General features: G+C 35.5%; 3 protein-coding genes across 3 annotated transcripts; 2 read left to right on the forward strand and 1 right to left on the reverse strand.

Moving 5' to 3' along the window:
• Positions 1 to 455: 455 nt before the first annotated feature.
• Positions 456 to 1,640, reverse strand: LOC114722524 (rhodanese-like domain-containing protein 10). Its single transcript, XM_028908570.1, has 2 exons — positions 1,183 to 1,640; positions 456 to 958 (listed from the first exon to the last, which is right to left on the reverse strand). The coding sequence occupies exons 1-2, from the start codon at positions 1,587 to 1,589 to the stop codon at positions 760 to 762; spliced, it is 606 nt and encodes a 201-aa protein (XP_028764403.1). The 5' UTR covers positions 1,590 to 1,640; the 3' UTR covers positions 456 to 759.
• Positions 1,641 to 3,076: 1,436 nt separating this feature from the next.
• Positions 3,077 to 16,997, forward strand: LOC114722512 (symplekin). Its single transcript, XM_028908560.1, has 27 exons — positions 3,077 to 3,500; positions 4,298 to 4,457; positions 5,144 to 5,236; positions 5,318 to 5,423; positions 5,537 to 5,705; positions 6,093 to 6,267; positions 7,166 to 7,294; positions 7,438 to 7,989; positions 8,545 to 9,147; positions 10,048 to 10,116; positions 10,223 to 10,339; positions 10,432 to 10,677; positions 10,857 to 10,904; positions 10,988 to 11,125; positions 11,254 to 11,418; positions 11,514 to 11,576; positions 11,675 to 11,782; positions 11,874 to 11,957; positions 12,035 to 12,082; positions 12,587 to 12,661; positions 13,982 to 14,077; positions 14,165 to 14,245; positions 14,330 to 14,401; positions 14,690 to 14,734; positions 14,827 to 14,910; positions 15,946 to 16,049; positions 16,254 to 16,997. Exons 1-27 carry the CDS (start codon positions 3,286 to 3,288, stop codon positions 16,396 to 16,398), a joined length of 3,990 nt encoding a protein of 1,329 aa, XP_028764393.1. The 5' UTR covers positions 3,077 to 3,285; the 3' UTR covers positions 16,399 to 16,997.
• Positions 16,998 to 19,429: 2,432 nt separating this feature from the next.
• On the forward strand, positions 19,430 to 23,018 carry LOC114722513 (dnaJ homolog subfamily B member 13). Its single transcript, XM_028908561.1, has 3 exons — positions 19,430 to 19,738; positions 19,918 to 20,321; positions 22,387 to 23,018. Exons 1-3 carry the CDS (start codon positions 19,574 to 19,576, stop codon positions 22,826 to 22,828), a joined length of 1,011 nt encoding a protein of 336 aa, XP_028764394.1. The 5' UTR covers positions 19,430 to 19,573; the 3' UTR covers positions 22,829 to 23,018.
• Positions 23,019 to 24,537: the final 1,519 nt, after the last annotated feature.

Consider the following 24,537-nt stretch of genomic DNA (forward strand, 5'->3'; position numbering starts at 1 on the left):
GACTCTTGTGAAAGGTATTTCTTTGGATATTATATTTATGCTTCTTATGTGTCTTTATATAAGATCTAATTGATTTTGTTGAGGAGATTAAAGAATCTAAATGAATTACTTTAATATATTTAGATTTATCATTTTTCTCTAAACCAATTTGCTTGGCTTATTATAAACTAACATTTAATGGAATGATGTATATAAGTATTTTAGAGAGATTACGTAACACAAAGCCATGTTAAATAATCTATTTTGCTTATTTAAACTTTTCAAATTAGTCTACTGGATTTTATATTAAGAATCAGAGATTAATGTTAACGAACTTAATAGTGAATAATTGGAAATTTTATTACTCCAGAAAATAGAGAAACTTTTGTGGCGTTTGCAGGGCTGATGCCAAAACTCAATAAAAAGGTGGGGAGGGGTTGGATTGAGCCAATTTAGCAAATTAAATGAAATGGTGATAATGAAAATTTCTTGCATTATTGGACCGTGTTTATGGGGAAGAGGCCTTATGGAGACAAGGGACTTCTTGTCAAGAATCATTTGGCAACATGTTTAATTAAGACAAGAGATCGTAGACTTTATACCAACATAAAAAATCAAGTCAGTATTAAAACCTAACGAGTAAAATCCCATAAGTTTGTCTTAATATAATTCCTCACACTTAGCTAACCTACAAACGCAGTCCCATTTTTCATAGAGTTGGCCATATATAAAGGCATCAGAGATGAGCTTGAACACACGTTACGAACAACACATGGAGATTTATCCTTTATTTACAGACTGTAGAAGTAAGAGCAACTGAAGAAAATAGTAGGACACTCCCCCTATAGTAGCGTACTGCAACTTTTCCTGTCCTTCTACTTCTGGAAAGTCTTCTTCTTTAGAACGATTAAACCCTCCAACTAGCCATCCCAGATTTCTATAACTTCCTTCATACAGCTTTGACAATGCTATCATGGACCTGCTATCCCAATCACCAAAACCAACATCTAAATTTTGGCTTCCATATCATTCTCAGCTGATTCTAGCTTTAGATGGTAGTGTTATATCAAGTACCTCCGGTTATAATTATAAGACTTCATTTGTAACCTACAAACGAGGTCTACAAACGAGATCTTATAATTAGGAGCGGAGACTAGTAGTTTAAAATTACCAAATTAATGAATCTACAACATTAGGGATTACCTGAGACCTTCACCACAGGCCACAAGAATGTTAGTGTTCTTGCTAGGAATGGCCATTTCCACTTGAGCAAGGAAGTCTGGGTTGATAGTAGTCAAGTACTGACCTGTCCACAATCCAATATAACCAAAGTGAACCCATTTCTTTAACAGAGTCACAACACCCTCATCCTTGTCTTCCACAAAGATTGGCACGTGCACTGACTCCTTGGGACGTGCCTTCTCTCTCTCCCACGGTGGCCTCACGTCCAGCAGCACAAACCCCTCTGTGCTCATCGCCTTGTAAGCTTCCCTCGCCTGTATCGCCCTCACCGTGCCGGACTCTATGAGCTTCCGTCCACTGCTGCCGGTAGAGGACGACGTCGCATTCATCACTTGAAGCCTTGTTCCTCTTATCATGGCTGTAGCCATCTTTCTTTGCTGTTTGACGGACCTGAACTCTGGGAGGGACTTGTTTGGGAATTGGGATAACGTTGCTGATATATAATCAGCTCTCTGAGATTTCTATTTTGTCTGTTTGTTAACTAACCGTTTTTCTGAGTTATCTGTTAAGACTTTTCAAGCGTCTCATTGGTTGCTTTCCTTTTCACTTTTCGTGCTAAGGGTGCCCATATAATCGAATAGAATTTTAGGGAAAACTATACAAAGGGCCAGTTGAACTTTCCACAAACGTGTTGTATATTTTATATATGTACTAATTAAAGATTAAAAGATTACAATTATTTAAAAAAAAACAATTACCATCATTTTTATGATATTTTTACACTGAGTGCTTTTTCAATTTATTACTGTTTAAAGCATCTGAAATATAAATTGTTTGGATTTTTCTCACAAGTAAATTTGTTTGAAATAGTGTTGAAAAGTATTTATAAACAAATTTTTTTATATATTTATCTCGTAAATCAAAATTAAAAAATTATTTATAAGTTATTTCAAAAAGGCCTTAATTTTGCATCTAAGCAATGTCAAGTGATCAATGGTTAGAATTTAGAAGTGCTAATTGTAATTATTCTGAATAGTTGACAACAGTTTGTTGGATATTCGTTGTGACAATAAAAAATTTAGGATACTCATTACTTCTTTTGAAAAGCTTCCTGCCTAGAATAATAGTCAATGTTGATGAAACATTAATATAAAGAGATAGTACACCTTTTTTCAAATCTTGAGGAATTATTATGCTAATTAAAAATAGAAAAATTATTAAAAATTATTTTTTGAATTTCAAAATCCTAAATTAAAAATTATTATAGAAATGTATTGTCATCTACTTTTCAAATATAGTAAATTACTATTAAATTGTAGTAAATAATACTGGCTTGAAATTTTGAAACTTGAAAGAAATTTTTTTAGGGGGGTTTTCCTCTTAAAATCACCCAACAAGAACTTTCAGGTAAAATTCACCCTCAAAATCATATATTTATACGTAAGTTGAAAATTTTAGTAAAATCCAAAACTCATTCACTTAAAACACAGTCGGGTATAATGCAAACAACAAAAGCGTATCCTCTCTCATTAGTTTCCATCTCTTTGTTAAAAGGTGAAGGATAATCCTCATTGTTAATATAGCAATTAAATAAAGGATAGAGTTTGGTTTTAAATATAAGACCGCATTTTTTTTTTAAATTTGTATTTTATCTCTAAAATATTCTTATTGGCTGTATAGGATTTCTATCCAGAGTGATTTCGATGCATATGATTAAAGAGTCTAATTTAATAAAATCAATATATATTTATTATAATTAATTAATTTAGTTAAATTTTTCAATATGCTTTAATGAATGGTTAAATTTTATTATTATTGTTACTCTTTTTTTGGCCATCTATTCTTGTCAGTTCGGAGGTTAGGATGTCCGTCCGACCTCGGAATCCCATCTACGGTCCGGCTGAACGAATCGTGAAAAGAAGAAGCTTGAATGACATCTGCGTGGAACTAGAGACATTAAAAGAAAATAGAAAAAGGGGCACTCTTTCTAGTATTCTGTTTCTGACCTCGCGCATTCAAATCTCGTTTCTCCCTCGTCTTCTAAACCCTAATTGCACTGATATGATAGGCTCTTGCTCGTGATTTCCATGCAAGATTTTTGAATTGGGGTTGTTCTCTTCAGCAATGGTAGGAAAGATGGCCGCCACTTCGCGGGAAAAGCTCGCCAGTCTCGTGCACTCGGTCAAGTTGGCCATGGACATACCCTCCAAGCTCGATTACTTGCAGCAACTGAAGCTAGAGTTGCCTCAGGAAGACCCCGTTTTGCTCACCGAGTTTCTTCCATGTCTCTTCGATTTTCAGTCCGACCGCTTCAGTCCAGTTCGCAAATTTATCGCCGAGTAAGCTTCCATTGTGCACGGTTTTCTTTTTCATGTTCTTCTCTTTCTGAATACACCAATGTGTATGCTTTTCTTTATTTGAATATTTGTCATGAGAAAGACAAGGCAGCCCTGATGAATTAAAGCTTCCATTGTGCACGGTTTTCTTTTTCATGTTCTTCTCTTTCTGAATACACCAATGTGTATGCTTTTCTTTATTTGAATATTTGTCATGAGAAAGAGAAGGCAGCCCTGATGAATTAAAGGTAGAAATTACTCGTGGAGGGACGACCATTCTTGCTTATACATTATTTTCAAATTTCAGTCTTTTAATCGGAGAGGATAGCCTTCATGGATTTTAATTGTTGCCTTGCGCATTCCTTTTGTATAGGAATCTCATTATGCGTACAGAGTGATCAGCGAGCTTTATCGCCCTCTTGAGCTTGGCTGTTGTTCTTTGTTGTTGTCCGTTTTCATTGCCTATTACAAGGAGAATTTCTTTTCGTTCGTTATACTTAATCTTTTCCTCTTTTCTGATTCTGCTATTAAAAAAAGTTTGGTTTCCTTATGTTGTACACATTTTGTAGTTTTTGCTTCAATTTCCCTTTCTCCTATTTTCTTATTTGCCCTTAAATTGGTTAATGGACACCAATATGTGTGTTGCTTTTTTCTCCTCCCTTTTTAATTTTCCGGTCTTTTTGGCGCTAAGATGGCCGTTGAACTTAGTTCAGCATTTACGGGTGGACTACTGACTATGCAAATTGCCCGTTGACGTAGAGTCTTAGACTCATAGATGTCCCTCTTTTCTTGAGTTGCAGGATGCTTGGTGAAATTGGATCTAAAAACACAGAGTTCTTGCCTGACATTATACCCGTGCTCCTTGCTGTTTTGGATGATGACACACCTGCTGTTGTTCGTCAAGCTATCTCATGTGGAATTAATTTATTTCATTCCACTCTTGAGAAAATTGCAATACAGGTGAAATATTTTTACTACTGAATCTACTAAATCCTATCTTTTTATTCATTCCATTCCTGCTGGTTTTCTAATCGTGCTCCTTGATTTGATGACTTAAGTCCCTTGCATGCTTAGCCAAATTCAGTATGATCGCTTATATTCTAACATAACAGAATTAAATATGTATTTAATTGGTAAATTACTATATTTTGCTCTATGATGTGTGCACGCCAATGCGTTTGATATTATATGATTTGGTTCGACGTTGTTACAACTGGAAGATAATTGCTCAATTCTAAGTTTAAAAACTTAATTCTTAAATATCTAGCCATATATATTATTCTATTTCTATCAATAGTCAGCATTTAGCTTATGTAGTGAACAAGGCACATAAAAGGTTCACAAAATTTTTACTAGTCTCTCAGCAAAGGAAAAAATTGATTGGTGACCAGTGAGATCAGATTGTACTTATAAATAAAGAAATGTGAAGATGAGGGAGTAGAAGGGGGTGGTAATAGCAACATATATTATGGGGGTTTTGATTTATTTATCTTTAAAGCCATTAAATACAACTTAATTTTTACATTTTATTTGTCTTACTGAATTTGTCTATCTCTGTTCTAACTCTTTCTCACCTTTGAATTGGTTCTATTTCTAGATCACTTTTTAACTTGTGATCATCCCATTCTTGTTTCAAAATGTTATAGGGTCTATACTCCAGTGATCTGGACAGTGCACTTGAATCTGCATGGGCGTGGATGATAAAGTTCAAAGAAAAAGTATACTCGCTTGCTTTTCAAGTAAGTAACAACATTTTTTACCCTACGTAGTCACGTTTTGGTTTATGGTCTGATGCCTTTGATCTGTAACATCTTTAAAAGCATGGTAGTGGTGGTACAAAGTTGCTGGCACTGAAGTTTGTTGGAGCAGTTATTCTTCTATACACACCAGATCCAAATGGTTCCTCAGAGCCCCCTCCTCATCAAGGTATTAAATTTGGGGTTTGCTCATCTTCGTCAGACTTGCATAAGGTTGGGCCAATTTAATTATTAATATTTTCATGTCAGCGCTCAAATAGATTGCACTCCTCTTGTTTACAGGACAGCTTATGGAATTTAACATATCTTGGATTCGCAAGGGTCATCCCATACTCAACTTCAAAGATTTGTCAATTGATGCTAGTCGTAGTTTGGGTCTCCTGCTTGATCAACTCAGACGTCCAACAGTGAATTCTCTCAGTAACTCAGTGATTGTTGTGCTGATTAACAGGTAGTTAAGCATTTCTTGTTTGAGCTTTGCTTTGCTCTGCAATTATAGAAGCATGCCCCTCGCTTAATGAAGGGAAAAAGCATGTGTATGTGTTACTAGATCATTTAGTACTCCTTATTGGGAAATCCTAGCTACTTAGTTTTGTTTGAAAGCAACGTGTGTCCCGACCTTTATAGATACTCTTGAGATGGTAGACATTACTAATCCTGCCTCTTCATTTACAATGTTCAGCAGTTAGTTTAATTCAAGACTGGTTCTTTGGCAAATATTTTCATTGTCATTACTAGAAAGTTATTCATACCTGTCAATCATGTTTGTAAAAATCTCTTCCTCTCTATGTTGTTTGATTCTTCGCTTGGTTTCCACTGACCTTTGGTCTATTCCCAGCCTTTCAGCAATTGCAAAAGATAGGCCTACATTCTATGGCCGCATTTTACCAGTTTTGCTTGGTTTGGAACCATCAAGCTCTGTTGTTAATGGGATCTGTGTAGCAGCAGCACATCATGCGTTGAAAAAGGCCTTTCTCACTTGCTTGAAATGTACACATCCAAGTGCTGCTCCGGTATCTAATTTATACTGACATGTCTCAATAGATTGTGTGATCTTATCATATATTATGCTTGTTATCGATTAACCCTCTTTTGGATCTTATCTGTTCAATTGAATGGGCAATCTAATTATTTTCTTTTTGTTGACTTTTTGTTGAGTGATATGTCAATATGTACAACTACATGCTATTTTGTATCATTGAACTTTTGCATTCTATTCTATGACATCTATGCCGTAAGTTTAGCCTTATAGATTGGATACAGGGGAAAAAAAACAGCGCATAGAAAAAAAAAAATCTTTGTTCTGGATCTGTCTGATATAACATTTTACAGAAGATGATTTAGCGGTACATAAAGAAATTTATTAGTCTCAGTTAAGGATGAAGCTCTCTTGAAGCGTGGAGTTACATGGAAGATGTGTAATAATAAAATAAGTAGCTTAGGTAGTTGTAAGCAGCAGTGGAGATTTTTTTTTTTTTTGGATGAATCATGATGCTTAGCTAGTATGATGTGCTAAAGAACCTGTTTCTTCTGTCCATGACTTCTTTTCATGGTTGGTCAGTAAGCCATCGTTGACCATGACTGATTTTGCCATTTGCCTGTATTTGTCTCTTATCTCTGTGATCATGCAATGGAAATAAGCTTCAGGCTATTGTTGGACATTAAACTCAGAGGAATAATGGACAAGTCCAATATTAGGACAAGTTATGAGTTGTATTATTAGTTTTTATTGTCTTGAGTTTGATAGTCTATGAAAACATAGAGGAAACAATCAATACGAATTCCTTAATATGTGGTGCCTTTGTATTTTTTATTTTTTATTTTTTATAAATTGAGCCTTCTGGTCAACCACATATATCATATGTTTTACATTGTTATGGCTTTACAGAAAAGTGATTTTTTCTTTGGCAGTGGAGAGAACGATTAGCAGGGGCCTTGGAGGAAATGCAGTCTGAAGGGATGGCAGATCAGGTGTTCCACCACGTTTCTGAGATTAATGGAAGTATAAAGAAAGAAAAAGATGATGATCTAGATATTAAGGTATCTGGGATTGTGTGTGTGTGATGCTTGTTGGGTTTTTGTATGATGATTTATTCTCATAAAATTCCATGCAATGATTCTTCTTAATATTAATAAGGCTCCTGTTCCTTCTTGGTACATGATGATCATTTTACAATTTACAGGAAGAAAAACAAGTCATACCTCCAATTGATTCAGTGCACAGTATTGTAGGGAGGAAACGATTAGGATCACAGGATGGAGGTGATTTCGCTGAAGATGAAGATGTTCCTGAAAAACGTGTCAAAACAACAAACATTGTCTCAGAACCTAAGAAAGAGTTAGATGGAAGCACAACAGTGTCAAAAGACAACAATGCTTCAACTGTACCACTTTCATCAAAAAAAGAAGTGGATAATGGGCCTGTTCAGCAACTTGTTGCAATGTTTGGTGCTTTGGTTGCTCAGGGTGAAAAAGCTGTTGCATCTTTGGAGATTCTTATCTCAAGCATCTCCTCAGACTTGCTAGCTGAGGTGGTAATGGCTAATATGTGTAACCTACCTCCAGATAATCCAAGTGCTGAAGGAGATGATGAGCCACTGCATGACATTAGTATAATTGGTTCCGATGGCAAGGCTAAATATCCACCGTCATTTGTAGATTGTGTCATGTCGCTTTCTAATACATTCCCACCAATAGCTTCACTTCTTGACATTAATCAATCGATATCCAATGAGGTAATAGTATCATTTCATTTTATTTTGGCTTTTATGTCTTTTATGGGCTGTCAAGTGTGGTGGGAATCCTCCGAATGCTACCTATTGAGGTAGAAGAATTGACCCCACTCAAAGACCTTATAGAGCTTCCCTATAATTCTCAAAGGAAGGGACTTAGGCACTCTATACTACATTGGTTTCATCAATTGGCCGAATTTGTAGAGCCAATATCCAGGGGCCACATGTTGCAACTTTTCACTTGGCTTCCTTGCTTGTCAAAACTCTCCACTAGTAGCCTTTTCTAGAGTTACCGACCACCAACTTTGATACCAATTGAGGGGAACTACAATGAGATGTAAGCGCCAACCCACTTAAGTATCTAATAGAACATCCCATACTATTGAATGCTAGACTTAAGATTCCCATGCTACTTAGTTTCCTTCATCTCTTCTTTTATCTTTTAATTCACTTCCATTACCTTGTATATGTGGTAAATTTGCATGTCTTCCCCCTCCCATCCCTCTCTTCCTAAGAAGAAAACATTAAGACTAAAGTGTTAATACAAAAATATTTCAGAAATCTCAAGGTGAAGAAGAGAATTCTGCAACCGGAGTGGATAGTAATGTTGTGCATTCTGGATTGAATCCTTCATCTGAAAATGTGATGTTGGCCTCTGATTTTCCATCTTCCGATGCCAAAATACCTGGAACGGAGAGTGTGAGCACAGCTGCCCCTTCTAATGCCCATGATGTGGGCAATTTAGAGAGTGGAATACCTGGTTTGGATTCATTTGGTCGCAGTGACACCTTGTCAGAAATTGTAGCTGCTTTGCCTTCCTCTGATGTAGAAGAAGCCAGTCAAGAACAAGTTACGAGTTTTGGTCAAAGATCACCCCTGAACATTCTTCCATCAATATCGACAGATAGGTCTGAGGAGACAAGCCCAAAAGAAGCTCTTACAGATGTAAATAGTGTGGTATCCTCAGCAGCAACTCCTGACAGGTCATCATCTCGGTTGGTTCTGCCAAAGATGACCGCACCTGTTGTTGAGCTTGCAGATGAACAGAAGGATAATTTGCAAAAATTGGCTTTTATTCGTATTATTGATGCTTACAAGCAAATAGCAATTGCTGGCGGATCAAAAGTTCGATTTTCAATACTTGCTTATCTAGGGGTTGAGGTGAGGATTTCAACTTCTGAAACATTTCGTGTTCCCCCCCCCCCCTCAATTTCTTTATAGACAAATATATGATTTGTTTCTTGTAAATTTAAGATCTCTCAACTTTTTAAGGCATAAACTATTTGATTCAATTCTTGTAGTCTGTTTTCTGCATTGGTTTAATACCCAATACTTTTAAATCCTGTCATAATTGGAGCCATAAGAGAATCTACTTCTTTTCAGTTTTTGTTTTTACATGTGATTAATCATGATCAATAATTTATTGCATTTTTCAGCCTCTTGGTTCTCTGTCTTCTTTTAGTTTCTCTAATGGACCAATGGCTGTCTTATCATCCACTTTAATTGTACTCTCTTTTCTCTATAATAAGATTTTTTATATTATTAAAACGATATGATGATTCATAATTGCCTCAAAAAGTTTCTGCCTAGCATCTGCCAAGTGGTATTGCCATTTAAGTTATTAAAAAAGAGAAACATTTAATGTTTCCCCAGCAGAGGGTATTAGTGATTTGTAGTTTGAGGGGTCAGCCTTGAACAAATGGTCTTTTTCTGTCATATTTTAATCGGTCCAATATTTCTCCTTAGCTTTTACTTTCCTTTTTCTTAGTAGTGGCTACCATATTCCATTCTTGAAAACTCTAGTTAGAAGATTTTTTTTTTTTAAAAAAAAAACATGTTTTTAAGTTCTCAATTTCAACGCTGTGAAGGTGTACCTAACATTATGTTACTTATTCTTGCATATGTTAACATTCAATCTTTCTTTCTATTCATAAATACTTTAACAACAGCATAGCTTAGACATTCCTAAGGTCGTAAATTACTCTATATTTTTTACATTATATCTCTTGTTCGCATGTATTTGGATATTGATAGTACTGCATTTTCTTTTTCTCCCTACAGCTTCCTTTGGACCTAGACCCATGGAAACTATTGCAAAGGCACGTCTTGGTTGATTACATAAGTCATGAGGTTTGTTTACATCTCAAGTTTTGGTTACTATTTACATATCAACTTCCAGCTTTTGGCTTTATGGTTATAGTCTGTTTGAGCTGATAATTGTTACTGAACACCTCAGGGACACGAGTTGACTCTGCGTGTCCTCTACAGGTTATTTGGTGAGGCTGAAGAGGAGACTGATTTCTTTTCTTCTACAGCAGCTGCTTCTGTATATGAAACATTCCTCCGAACAGTGGTCTGTGCTTGTTTTTTAATTTTCCTTTTGTTCTTATGCAAAGCAAGCATTGAAATTTTATCCAATTTATTTACTTTATTTTTTGAATGTAGGCAGAAGCACTAAGGGATTCTTTTCCACCTTCCGATAAATCCTTCAGTAGATTGCTTGGTGAAGCTCCTTGTTTGCCAAAGTCAGTTTTAAAAGTTTTAGAGAACATGTGTTCTCCTGGAAATTCGGATAAAGTTGAAAAGGAGTCACAGAGCGGGGATAGAGTTACCCAAGGCCTCAGTGCTGTATGGAGTCTGATTCTGCTGAGGCCTCCCATTCGAGATACCTGCTTAAAAATTGCTCTGCAGGTTTAGCTTATACTTTTGCATTATGATTTTTCATGGTGCCTTTTCCCCTGTCTAGTTGTAACTACTAGCTATAACACTTTTGCACCCTTTGAAACTTAAGGACATCATCTATTCTTTGTGTGTTTGGCCTCAATATCATCTCTGGTTTGATTTTTATTTTTCTACTTTCTGAATGAAAGAGTGCAGTGCATCAATTGGAGGAAGTGCGGATGAAGGCAATACGTCTGGTAGTAATCTTGGCTTAGCTTCCCATTGGACGTTTAATTGACTGAGAACAATATTTGTCTTATGATTGGGATGACTCTTGTAGGTGGCAAATAAACTTTATCCTTTAACATCCATTTCTCATCAAATAGAGGATTTTGCGAAGGAAATGCTGTTATCAGCAACGAGTGGTGATGCATCTGAAACTGCTGATGGTGAAGGATCTATTGCTGAAGCACCAAAGGTACAGTATATATATACTTTTTGGTTGATGGCTACAATCCATTAAAAGCAAGGTTTTGCTTTGCCTTTCTTTTCGGAAGTTGAATTTGAACTCGTAAGAAGTCTAAACATGTATATATATTTTTTAAGGGACCTGATAATGAAAAGCCTTCCAATGAACCATCATCGGTGAGTGGCAACAGTAAGGATATCTGCTCTGATAATCACCAGTCATCTACATCTGAAAGTGTCTCACTGATTTCTGTCTCTGAGGCTCAGAGATGCATGTCGCTGTATTTTGCTCTGTGTACCAAGGTGACAATCTGTTATAGTAGTGTCTCAATTTCTATTTAGTTATAATGTTTTTTTATATCTGATTTGAAGTTGATTTGTGGATATTTTTAATCCAGAAACATTCTCTCTTTTGGCAAATATTTGTCATCTATAAAAACACATCAAAGGCAGTCAAGCAGGTTTTACTCACTTTTTAGCTTATTGGGATGGGATTCTTTTAGATATCATCAATCATTTCTGTTTAACGATCAGGTTTATCTCTAACTTCACTTTGCAGGCAGTTCATCGTCATATCCCTATACTAGTTCGTACTATGGGTTCATCTCCAGATCTCCTTGAAATTATTTCGGATCCCCCACATGGAAGTGAGAACCTCCTAATGCAGGTTTACTCTTTTACCATTCAATGTTTTTGAAAAATGTGCATATTCATTAAGATCTTATTGAAAATTTGTACTTGTATATTGATAACGTCAGGTGTTGCACACACTTACTGACGGGACAGTCCCTTCAAAGGATTTAATAGTTACTGTCAAAAGATTACATGATTCAAAAGTTAAGGTATGTCAAAATGTTTGAGCTTGGTTGCACATCTCAGTGAATTGGTTAATCAGTAATCAAGGATATTCTTTTGACAGGATGCAGAGGTTCTTATTCCTGTATTGGCATATCTGCCAAAAGATGAGGTTCTCCCTATTTCTCTTCTCTGCAATTTTCTTTTCTTTTTATGCAGCACTTTTGGTGAAATTATATTATGATTCAATGTGTGGATAAAGTTTTGGGCAGGCTTTTTGTTATGGTACATTCTATGATATTTTTTTAAACCCTTGTTTAAATAATTGGCCATGCTAGCAGTTGAAGATTACATATGCCATGTGTCAGAAAGCTTGGTCTTCATACACATTTGTGTCCGGTGTCTACTGTTTCTCAAATAGTTCCATCTTTTAATTATTTATTTGTTTATTTACTATATATTTTTTTGACAGAAAGTACCATATAAGGGGATAAAAATATATACTCCTATGGCATCCTGAACTAGAAAAGAGGAGATAAAGAGATAAAAAGCTGTTTCTTAATAGAGTTTCCCAATCCAGTGGCAAAAACAGACAATAAATTCTAGTTGCATTTCTTAATTTGCCTCTCCTTTCATTTGGCAGAGATGGGTTAACATCTTTTCTTCGCCCTGATAGGTTATGCTGGTCTTTCCTCGCATTGTAAATCTTCCTCTGGATAAGTTCCAAGTTGCACTTGCTCGCATGTTACAGGTATGTTACGTATCATTTGTGTGAGTTCTTGGTACTACTAAGTTGGAATAAAGGAGACAAGTTCTCACTTCTGATCAGTGTTGTTAGGACCGGACCAGACCAGGACCAGTCTTAGGTCTAGTTGGAACATATGACCAAACCTCCCTAAAGACTAGGAAAGAACCTGAAAACCAGCATCTAACCTGTAAAAAATGGTGAAATTGGATGATCATCAGAACACCTAGCGTTAATCATTTCAGTGACCACAAGAAAAATAAGAGAGCAGAAGATGAATATGAAAAGAGGGTTTGGGTCTAGCGAGAGGGGCTAGGCTCTCATATTGTAGTGAACTAGGGTTCAAATCCCTACTGAGAGATGTGTCTGCTTTTAGTACATGATAGATGATAATACCTCAAACAAGATTATAACTGTGCCTGTCAGGGGGGAAAAAGAGAGAGAGAGAGAGAGAGAGAGGAGGAAAACAAGACAAATAACAAATAGCAGAAGAAGAAAAATAACTCGTTCTATATTTGAAACAAAGAAAGTGATAGATGGATAACGGGACAACCCTTTGGTAGATGTAGAAAATGTTGCTCATGGAAGCTGAAAAAATAAGAGAGCAGAGAAGAAGAAAGGTTGCGTGGGAAAATGAAAACAGCCAGAGAGGGAGGTGTTGCGTGGGGAAAACGGAAATGGTTACAGAGGGAGGAGATTTTATCTAAGAAGTGGACAAATGCATTGGCAAAAATAAATGAGAGAGAGAAACTTGAAAAGGTAAATGGGAGAGGGGAAAGAATATCGATGGAGCCAGTTTTTTCCTGATTGATGGAGATAATTTGGAGGAGTAATATAAGGTGGAAGAAAGAGAACGTGGTAGTAAAATTCACAATGTAAATCTGGTTATAGCGCATCACACTTTCTCCATCCATGTTGATTATTGTTACTCAGAAATGTACCTTAATATATTTAAAAGTACAATTTAGTACTCACAATAAACTTTATTATTATAAATGAATACTGATTTTTATTAAATTTTAAGCTATAAAATGCATTAATGTTAAGCTTTCAGGTTTTTATATATTATCTTATAAAATTAAAAATTTGTTAGTTAATTTAATTAAAAACGATCTGACTATGGTTCAGTTGTGGCCTGACCATTAAAACCTAACCTAGTGCCGCATTCGGTTCAATGCCCAGTCAGTTTCTGAAAACATTGCTTCTTATCTCTATTTGAGCTCTTAATTGTATGTGGAATGTCAGGTTGCCAACATCCTAACCAGAGATTAAAGGTTTTGAACTCTGAATACATTTTTGGTGATTGACTGCATTGTGTTTTCACAGAAATCATCAAATTCTGGTCCTGTGCTTACTCCTGCCGAAGTATTAATAGCTATTCATGGAATTGATCCGGAAAGGGATGGAATTCCCTTAAAGAAGGTATGTTTATATTTAAAATCTTGGTTGATTTAATGCATCAAGCTTTTTCGAGATAAATTATGCTAGACTGAAACATTATATATGCAGGTCACAGATGCATGCAATGCTTGCTTTGAGCAGCGGCAGATTTTCACTCAAGAAGTTCTTGCCAAAGTTCTGAATCAATTGGTGTGTTCTTTGGAAATTTTTTTGATATATTTTAAATGCATAATCAATCTAGTTGATCTCTCATTTGACACAACCTTTACCCAGGTTGAGCAAATCCCTCCTCCTTTACTGTTCATGCGGACAGTATTGCAAGCCATTGGTGCTTTTCCAACACTGGTAAGCTCACTTGCACAGTTCTACCTTCTAAGCAATAATGCGCAGTTGCTGCATGTGCAAGTGGACGAGTATTACCTGAGTCTGTCTTACGTTTTACACTGTTCTAGAAGGAAGGAATTTTGAGACATCAACAATTGAGTTTTAGGAGGCTATATTTAACCTCTGCACGGATCAAACCTTAGACTTCTCTGTCTTCTGAATTCTTCTAGATGCTTCCATCAACTGATTTTTAATTGTTTGTTTTTTATCATTATACATCTAGAATTTGACTTATTTAAATTCTTCTAGGTGGACTTTATAATGGGTATTCTCTCTCGTCTTGTGGGAAAGCAGGTGATTATATTTATATATCAATTTCTCTCTTGGTAATTCTTGGAGTTATTCGGTGCATATGCATGACGTAATGACGTAATGAACTGTTGCAGATATGGAAATACCCAAAGTTGTGGGTGGGATTCTTGAAGTGTGCGCAATTGACACAACCTCAGTCATTTGGTGTTTTGCTTCAGGTATGATTGTCTGCTTTTGATTGTCTTTTCGGTTTTCTGGAACTTGATTTCATTTTAATTTGGTATTCAATTCAAAGCTCTCCGATCTATTTACTGTTTCTGTTTCACTGTTCTATACACGTTATTTTTGAAGAATTCTGTCTTGTTGGTTGCATTAAAGAGAGGAAAGCTTCAAATGGTAGTTGTGGTATTGTGTATGAGTAATTGTCAGGGTGCCCACATGAAAACCTACGGAAGCAAACATCAAATAAATTACAGCAAGTTTCTGTCGCAAGTGTTAAAAATAGGGAAGATATGCTCAAGAATATTATAGTACTTTACGCCAAAATGAGAAGAATATTTCATCTGATTTTTCATGCCTGATTTGTCACAAATTATATTGGAGCGACACCATGCACTCAGCTGCCCTTCTCCACAATCAAATTTTACTCCATTCTTCCTAGTCTTTCCTCCCTTGTCAACTCACAGAACAACTCCGATGCTTGGGTTGTTAATGTAATACTATTTCCGGTTCTTAATATAAGAGTTACTTAGAAATTGAATTTAGTCCTAAATATAAGATCTCAATTTACTTTGTCTTTTAAATTTATAATTTTGTTTTTCTAAAACATTCCTACTGATTGTAAAGATTCCACTAAGAGATAGTTTTAATAGATGTGATTAAAGAGGATAATTTAGGAAAATCAACACAAATTTGTCATTTCTTCAATTTTTCCAAATTAGTTATTTAGCTTTTATATTGAGGACCAGTGGTATGAAAATATGGCTGCAATGGTGAGTTGGGTCTTTGGTGATGAGACTTTAAACCCACATTAACTATATCTTGAGTTATGCTAATTTCTCTGCTGTGTGTGTGTGTGTGACACTTAACACAAGCCTACCTTAATAAATAAATGCTTTTCAGAGCATTCTTGCGTTGTCTTTTAACTCTCATTTTTCTGATTCTGGGATGTCTCAGTTTCACAAACGCATGCATTTTGAATCTCTATAGGCTGCTTTTTAGTTTATTTTATAATGGTGTATGGTTGCATGCAGCTACCTCCAGCACAACTGGAAAATGCTTTAAACAGATCTGCGGCACTTAAGGCGCCATTGGTAGCTCATGCTAGTCAGCCAGATATCCAATCTTCACTACCCAGGTTCATGAGTTCACTTGAGAACGATATGGATTTCTTTTTCTTATTACCATTCTATCTCTAAGGGTGGATGATTCATTAGAAGATTGTTTGAAAATGGATCCCTTACCCATCGTTTCTTCCGAACTTAAGATCTCATCTTTGCTACTAAAACAGTCTCTTCACAAGTTGTAATTTTAAATTTATCCCGTGAAATTTGTTCTTTAGGTCCGTGTTGGTTGTTCTGGGAATTGCATCAGATCCTACAGTTCCAAGTCAACCACAAACTAGTCAAACACAGATTAGTGAGACTGGCAACTCCGACAAGGATACAGCAACAGAAAAATCCAAAGAATCTTCTACAGCTAGTTGACTTGTTAGGTAATCATGTTGAATGATTGAACTCTGCTGAGAAAGATTCTTCGAGTTCACCACATGAATGTACGTGTAGCTGCCAGGATTTGTTCTGCTGAATTTGACATGTGAACAACACTTTCTGAATAAATCGTGTCCAATAGAGGTATATACACATGCGGTCTGCACAAAGGCAATTCAAATGGGAAACTTCATCCAAATGGGTATGGATTATCCTGCAGATTCTCAGCTAAAAGAGTATGAAAAACCAGAACTTGTGAATCTATGACATGCATAGATAGTTGGGCCATCCATCAAGAGCTCTACCCTCTTCCAGGTGTATTCTTACGTTAGGGATCAACGAAGCTCAGGTGTTAGCGTTCATCGCAATTTTGGAGGTGGAAGCAAGGGAACAATGTATCTTGCCCTGTGTTGTATCATATTTTCCTCATATATTCAATTCGGTTTTGCCTCGAGAAATAACATTTTGAATTTGTTACGGATGTGTATATATTTCTACATTAAATTGTTCGGAACTCATTGGTAGCATAGGAATGGTCATGGGGTGGGTTTTAAACGTCTCCACCTCCATATCTAGTAGAAGAAAGGTTTCCTACTTCCGAGTCCTTAAATCCCTAAAACTCATCCGTTTGTCCATAAGTAAGTTGTTTTAAACCACTATTAATAAACCTAAATTCAAAATGCAAATCCATTTAAAAGCTTTTAATTTCCGTGAAGTTTTAAAAAAAGAAAAAGAAGGAAGTGTGAATATAATGGCTGTTTTTGAGCGAAGAGTTTTTTGTTTGTAAATGCAAAGCAAGAGAGCTAAACACATGAAGAAATTTAGAAGTGGAATGACTTGGATAGTCAATGTTGAAATTATATGATTTTTTAAATCGAAAATTTTTCCAAATAGAAATGTGCTACTTAAAAAAGTAAAGGAGTTTCTTATATGATATTTGTTTTTATTTTAAGTACATCAATACTCAATATAAAATATGAAAAATATAATAAGCTACAATATTAATGGCAGTGCTCGTTCTCAGACCATAAAAAGAGTAAAGGAGTTTCTTATATGATAATTTGTTGGTTGTTCTAAATATAAGATTCCAATCCATTTTGAATCTATTTATGTATTTTTTTAAAGACAGTCTTTCTTTTTTGTTTTGTTGGTTGTCCAACCAGTTTATCGGAGCTTTGTTTCGACTATATCTAAATCCGACTTGCGTTGCGCACCTGGCTATCGTAAGGCTCGAACTCGAGACCTCGCTTAAGCGGTATCAAGCCGCTTACTACTTGGATCAACCCCCGTTGATTAAAGACAATCTTTCTAATAATAATAGTTCTAATCAAATACATTTGATTCATAAGGATATTTTAAAAAAGATAACACATATTTATTACAATAACTAACGTAACTTCTTTTCTTATTTACTTAAATTAGTCAATTAGCTCTTATATTTAAAACTGGAGATAGTATATTGAAAGTTAAAAAAAATCTTGGCTTCTATCCTGCTACAATAGCTGAAATTCCAGCAATCAGATTGGAAGTTTGCCAATATGTCAGATTGAAGCAAGTCCAAATTTTCTCTGATTCATTAGAAGCGATAAGCACCCTGCTTAGAGATAGCGGCGAGAATCATCCTTATGGACAGATTATTGAGGAAACAAGACAATTATTACATGAGGACAGGGAGGTCGAACTGGCACACGCAAATAGGGAAACACTGGAATGTGCTTGTAAGTTAGCGCAACAGGCACACTCAGAGGATGTGCAGCTGAAATTGTTGCCACAAATGGTGGAGTACTGCAGACCTGTTATTTACAGAGACGCGCAGGAAATTGAGGACTTCGGTCCTAATTCTTGATTCTCTTGTCGTTGATCTTTTGTTGATATATAACTCTCTCAAGCTTTAAGCTTGCCACGTGTAATTCAAAAAAAATATTGAAAGTTTTTTTAAAAAAAAGTCCCGTTATTCAATTTTTTTATTTGAAAAACTTGTTTTAATTGAGAAAAAAATTAGTGTGATCTCAACAAAGTTTATCGATTATATGGGATAGCGGATTTATAATATTGATCTAAGAACGTGATTTGTTAAAATTTTTATACGCGCATTGTATATGGTTTGAAGTTTTCTTAATTTTTTTTAAAAATTTCACTACGATCAATGGTGGATTGCCCATCCTGCTTTTTCTCATTTCCATTCCCCTCTGATTCTCCGCTGAGTTTCTTTATCCCACAGCTATAATTCTAGATTATTTAAATCACATTTTAATGTTGCATAATAACTTATAGAAACTAGTATTAAATCTAAATCACTAAATTCTATCATACAAGTTATAATCCTGAGCATATCATAAATAAATAATACATCAGAAATTCCTTTCCTAAATTTAGTTGTCCCACTCACGCTACTTAATGGATTGGATATAAAAATCACTTTCTTTCCTTGCAAAAAACACTTTTTTTTTCCAATTTATACCATGGTTTCAGAGAAACTATCTAAACATTCATTAAAACCCAAAATCTATTCTAAAGCCCAAAATCATAGTTTCAGCCTAGCATATCAGTCCAGTTTTTGGGCAAATCATGATTTCAAATTAGACCCAGTAGAAGAAATTAATTCTTCACAGTGTGATGAATTAAGGTTCGAATCTTAAGAGATATTTATATTTAATATTTGACAATGTTTTGAATATGATTTATACTTTAGCAAAAAAAATTACTTCTCCTCACTCATATAAAAAAAGTTATTTATCGTCAAAATCTATTCTGCAAAACTAATCTAAATTCTAACATACCCTTTAATTTTTTTTTTTTGGGAGCGGAACACACCCTTCAAATTATTTTTAAATTTTTTTTTTTTTGCGATTTTGGCCCAAAAAAGTTTATGAGAAAAAAAAAAAGAGACACGGGAAAAAAAACTATCCAGTCTCCACGTGGTGGCTTGTTTGGCAGTTCTTTTTGTTTTGTTTTTGAGCCGAGTTTGGAAGGTATTTTCAAAACAGCCAATTTTTGTAATGATTAGTTAGTTTATGTCATCAATCATCTGAAGCGTATCTCAGGTATTGTTCTGTGAGATCGTTCGACGCGTTCCCTTCCATTTCCCACTGTTGGGGTCACTGGTTCGTGCACTCTCTTTCCTGAAAATCGAAGGCCAAGTGCGGAGTGAGAGCTTCCCAGTGGGGAAGGCATGGGCGTCGACTACTACAAGGTTCTTCATGTAGACCGAAGCGCCAACGACGATGATCTCAAGAAGGCCTATCGAAAGCTTGCTATGAAGTGGCACCCTGATAAAAACCCTAACAACAAGAAAGGGGCTGAAGCTAAATTCAAGCAAATATCCGAGGCTTATGATGTATGATGCCTGCATTTAGAATCCTTGCTATTCGCTGTCTCTCATTTTACATTCAGCGTAATGTGACTTGGGTTATGAGAAAATCTGAAAAGTTTTAAAATGCTGAATAATTTAAGTAGATTTAACTGAGAGAGTTTATTTGGACTTGGGCGTTTGACCAGTGATTTAAACTTGAACAGGTTTTGAGTGATCCGCAAAAGCGAGCAGTGTATGATCAGTATGGTGAGGAGGGGTTGAATGGGCAGGCACCGCCACCCGGCGCTGCCGAGTTTTCCGGTGGACCAACGACGTTTCGGTTCAACCCGAGAAGTGCGGATGATATATTTTCGGAGTTATTTGAGTTTTCCAGCCCGTTTGGTGGAATAGGCGAAACGGCAGGGCGTGCTGGCGGGTCCACTTTTCACCGTGGTGCGTTTGGCGATGATATTTTTGCTTCATTTAGGAGGGGAGGTGGAGATGGCTCAGGGAATATGCCAAGGAAAGGTGCAGCTATAGAACGAAAACTGCCATGTAGTTTGGAGGATTTGTATAAAGGAACTACAAAAAAAATGAAGGTTTCGAGAGATGTTGTCGATGCCACTGGGTGAGCTTTCTACTTCAACTTATTAGCACTCCTGCTTACCTCTATGAAGAAAAATCCCATTCCGCAAGTTGAATTTACCTCCATGAATGTGCTAGCGGGTGAACTTGGATTTCTAAATAGACAAATAACAAGTTACTAAAAAAAACAAGGTGATACCTGGTCCATTTTAATGTTTTTGTGGGCGAAGAAGGTTTGTTATTTGCTGATCGGTTGGCTTGATTATGGCAGTCTAATATATTGATGTGAAAGTAAGCTATGCCATCTCGCTCTTACATGTTCAGCCTCATTGTACTAAGCCTCTTAGTGGCAAACTGTTCTGAGAGGGATTGAGATCTTTGACATGGATGCATTTTTATCCTCTAATCTCGTTAGGAATTGTGGTTGTATGCTGTCTCCCCAAAAGAGCTATCTTTATTGCTAATGTTACTACATTAATCATGGTATGATTGCTAGGATCTGCATCTTTCATCATCTTTTCTGTCTAACTAGTAAGAATAGAGATTATACATTCAGTTACATTATATTTTTACTAATTTGGTCATGTGCATCCAAGCTTGGACCTGTGGACCCCGCTGCCGAGTAAACAAATGATGTCATTTGTGTCGGTTGAAGGCAAATGCTTCTGGAAAAAAAAAGGTTGCCTTAAGTAAGGAAGCACATCTTTGTGCCCTTCTGTTCTACTAGAGCCTTTTACCTATATGGGGACAATATGATGTGCCAGTTGTTTCAATTCCCAACTTGTCTTTGAATATAAATCGGTAAAATGGAAAAGATTCATATTCTAAGTATTGTAAAATATAGTTCCCTACCTATTGGAGCTATTTAATGTTCTAGCTTGGGCTTTACGCCATTATCAGACAATTTCATTGTCGCTTAGCTATGTCAAACTTGTGTCAAAATCCTTACATATCGTTCATTGCTATTATTTGACATGCATATCTTCTATATAAAATTTCTTGAAGAATAACCTTTCCAATTGTGGTTCAAGATGCCACTGTTATGCTTCAGGCACTGGAGTGGTGCAGGAAATAGCTGTTTCAGTCACACATCTATAGGATTGTCTACAGTCAAATTTTACATTTCTAATTGAAATTATCAAAAGATGGAGGAATCACTATCTTTGTTAAATACTTTATTTTTCTAATAGGGTTTCTTTTCTTGGTATTCATTCTAACGTGTTTTTAATTGTTGAGATTCTGATGCATGTTGGAGCTCCCTTCAAGGGATTCAATTGTTCTTCAATTGATGCTCCTTTTTGTTCCTATTTTCTTTCAACTTTTAAATAAACAATAGAAAAGTTGGTATATGATCTTTTCCGTTAGTTTTCATAATCATGTCGAGTGGAAACCTAGGTCAAATCAGACAACATGATACTTATCATGGGAATGCCTATGATTGTTTCCTGTTGCAGGTTTCAATCTGAGAAGATTGTGATGTAAGGAGTCTTGATTTTTCTAAAATGTGCCATCAAAGTTTGTAGCAGTATTTGAACTTGGGATTGGACTGCATTTACGTGAGTATGCATGTGAGAGGCAGAGCTATTTTGAATCTTAAAAATGGTCCAAGGCTGTTTTTTCTGTATGAGAGGTAGAGTTAGAGGCATTTAAATTCCAGAATTATTTGACCCTGTAATATTTTTGGGCCATAGATAACAACTGTGGCCTACGCTCTTGAGGAGCAAGCAGCTTAAGTGCTTAAATTGGTGTGAAACTTTGATACGTTACAATATGTATTTTCAGTTGTAACTCCTGTTTTAAACTTTTGACGAGATGCTTTCAGTAAAACGGTGACTTCATCATATGGAAAGGTTAGGACTTCGGCTTCTGCGGACACTTGGCTATTTGAATTTGTTCCGCCTTTTTTGTTTTTGACCTGAAATTTGGCGCCTCCTGAACAAAGGGTTTTACCATATAGTTCAGTATTGACCTTACACAATTCAGCTAGCACTGTTGACGGTTGACGGTTGATCAGCAGGCTTCACGGGGAAAAGGGGCTATGGAACTAGAGTCTATGAAATTACTTTTGGTTATGATTACCGAATCTACTCTGTTTTCTTCTTCTGTAGGAAGCCGACCTCAGTAGAGGAAATTCTTGCAATTGAGATCAAGCCAGGTTGGAAGAAAGGAACAAAAATAACTTTTCCAGAGAAGGGAAATGAACGGAGAGGAGTTATACCTGCAGACCTTGTCTTCATCATTGATGAGAAAACTCATAGTGTCTTCAAGAGGGATAACAATGATCTTATTGTCACCCAAAAGATATCTCTCATCGAAGCCCTGACAGGTTATGTGACGCAGCTGACTACCCTTGATGGCCGGAATCTTACTATTCCCATCAATTCAATCATTAGTCCCTCATATGAAGAAGTTGTTGAAGCAGAGGGCATGCCTATTCCCAAAGAACCCTCCAAAAAGGGTAACTTGAGAATCAAGTTCAACATCAAGTTCCCCTCCAGACTCACATCAGAGCAGAAAATTGGCTTTAAGAAACTACTGACATCACCGTGAATTCCACTAGTAGTTCTTGCTGCCATTTACCATATCATGTAAGATTGCATCTGCTTTGCTTTCTGTTTTCAATTTTGAAATGGGAATCCATGCTTTGTGAAGTCTGTTAATATTTGGACCAAATGATAATTAGGATTTTCAGGTGTCTTACTTTATTGTGTCTAATTTTAGACTGTTCTTTTGCCGCTAACCACATGTCCTGCACATTTGAATTCTTTACAATCACAAATACGCGCGCGCGCGCAGAGAGAGAGAGAGATGATCACAGATCATTTTGTTTTATGCTCTTGGTCATGTATAGATGATCACTGATATACGATCATAGCTTTCAGCAAGCCATGTGCATATCACAGCAAACGTGGAAATCACTTATAAATGACTTGAAACAGAGATGCCATCTTTTCAATTTTGGTTTGAGATTCAATTATCAGTTATTGAATGAAAATTGGTCCATATTTGCTGGGATAATGGTGCTCCATCACAATTATGAGTATGGGACAATGCACCATCTATAGGTGCTCTTATCAGGACCAGGTGTCCGTACAACACTTCTTTTGGAGACCATGCTTGCTGGGATAATGATTCGTATTGCTAAGCCTAGGTCAAAGGTTGCAGATATGCCCATTACGAAACCATGCTTTATGCCGGTGCTGCTGTCCTGTCACATGGCAGCCCTTGCTGTATATGTTTAGGAAAATTATAGTTTAGGATTCTCAGTTAAAAAATTCTGCATGGAAACTCTTTATTTTGATATGATTATGAATAATCAATAACTAATACTCCTCTGGTAATTAATATGACTTAATTGTTGAGTTGATTTTAATTCTAAATATAAAATCTATTTTTCATATTTATTAATTTTCTAAATTATTCTTTTTGATATTCTTTAACTATAATCAAGTAAAAAAAAAAGAGAGAATATTAAGAAATGTGATAACATGTTTTAGGAAAAACATATCATATTTCTTATAATTAACTAATTTATTTAATTTTATTAATCTAATCAAATTAATTAAATAGATGTTATATTAAGGATCGGAGGAATAACAAAAATTTATTTCACTTAGTGAGGTTGGTTACATAGATTATAGGACATCCTTAAATTCTATCAAAGACCAAATCATATAAATAATATAACTAATAATTTAAGTTATTGAAATTTCTTGAAAATAATTATAAAATTAAAATCTCAAGCTTTCTTTCTTTTTTTTGTTTAGAACCTTCGAAAATAATGTTAAAATTTAAGTTCTCTTTTTCCATGTAACTTTTTAGTTTTGAGGTCTTGAGTTGGATTTTTTGGTTGTTACATATAGTGAAGGGTGGCGGTTGGCTTGATTATTTTTAAAATCATGTCAAGCCAAATTAATAAAAAATAATAAAATATTATATCCAGAATTTTTAAATGACGACATTAAATCAAATCAAAATATTGATGATTGCATTCATTAAGTTATGGCATCAAAACAGAATAGTTGAAGGAGAAGAGTGTATCTTATTCCTTCATATAAATTAGAAATATTTGTAATTGATACTTATATCTCCATGAATTATGAATAACTTGAATTTTACCAGTTTTTTTAAAAATAATATTGTTATACAATTATATTAGAATCAGCATTATATAATTAAATTTGAATACTATTGACCTGATTGAAGATAATTCTTTTAACATAATTTTATATTATTATTCATAAGACTGAAACTTCAAT

Source organism: Neltuma alba, unplaced genomic scaffold (genome assembly GCF_004799145.2).
Source record: "Neltuma alba isolate B1F8T4 unplaced genomic scaffold, ASM479914v2 tig00012095_pilon, whole genome shotgun sequence".
NCBI lineage: Eukaryota > Viridiplantae > Streptophyta > Magnoliopsida > Fabales > Fabaceae > Neltuma > Neltuma alba.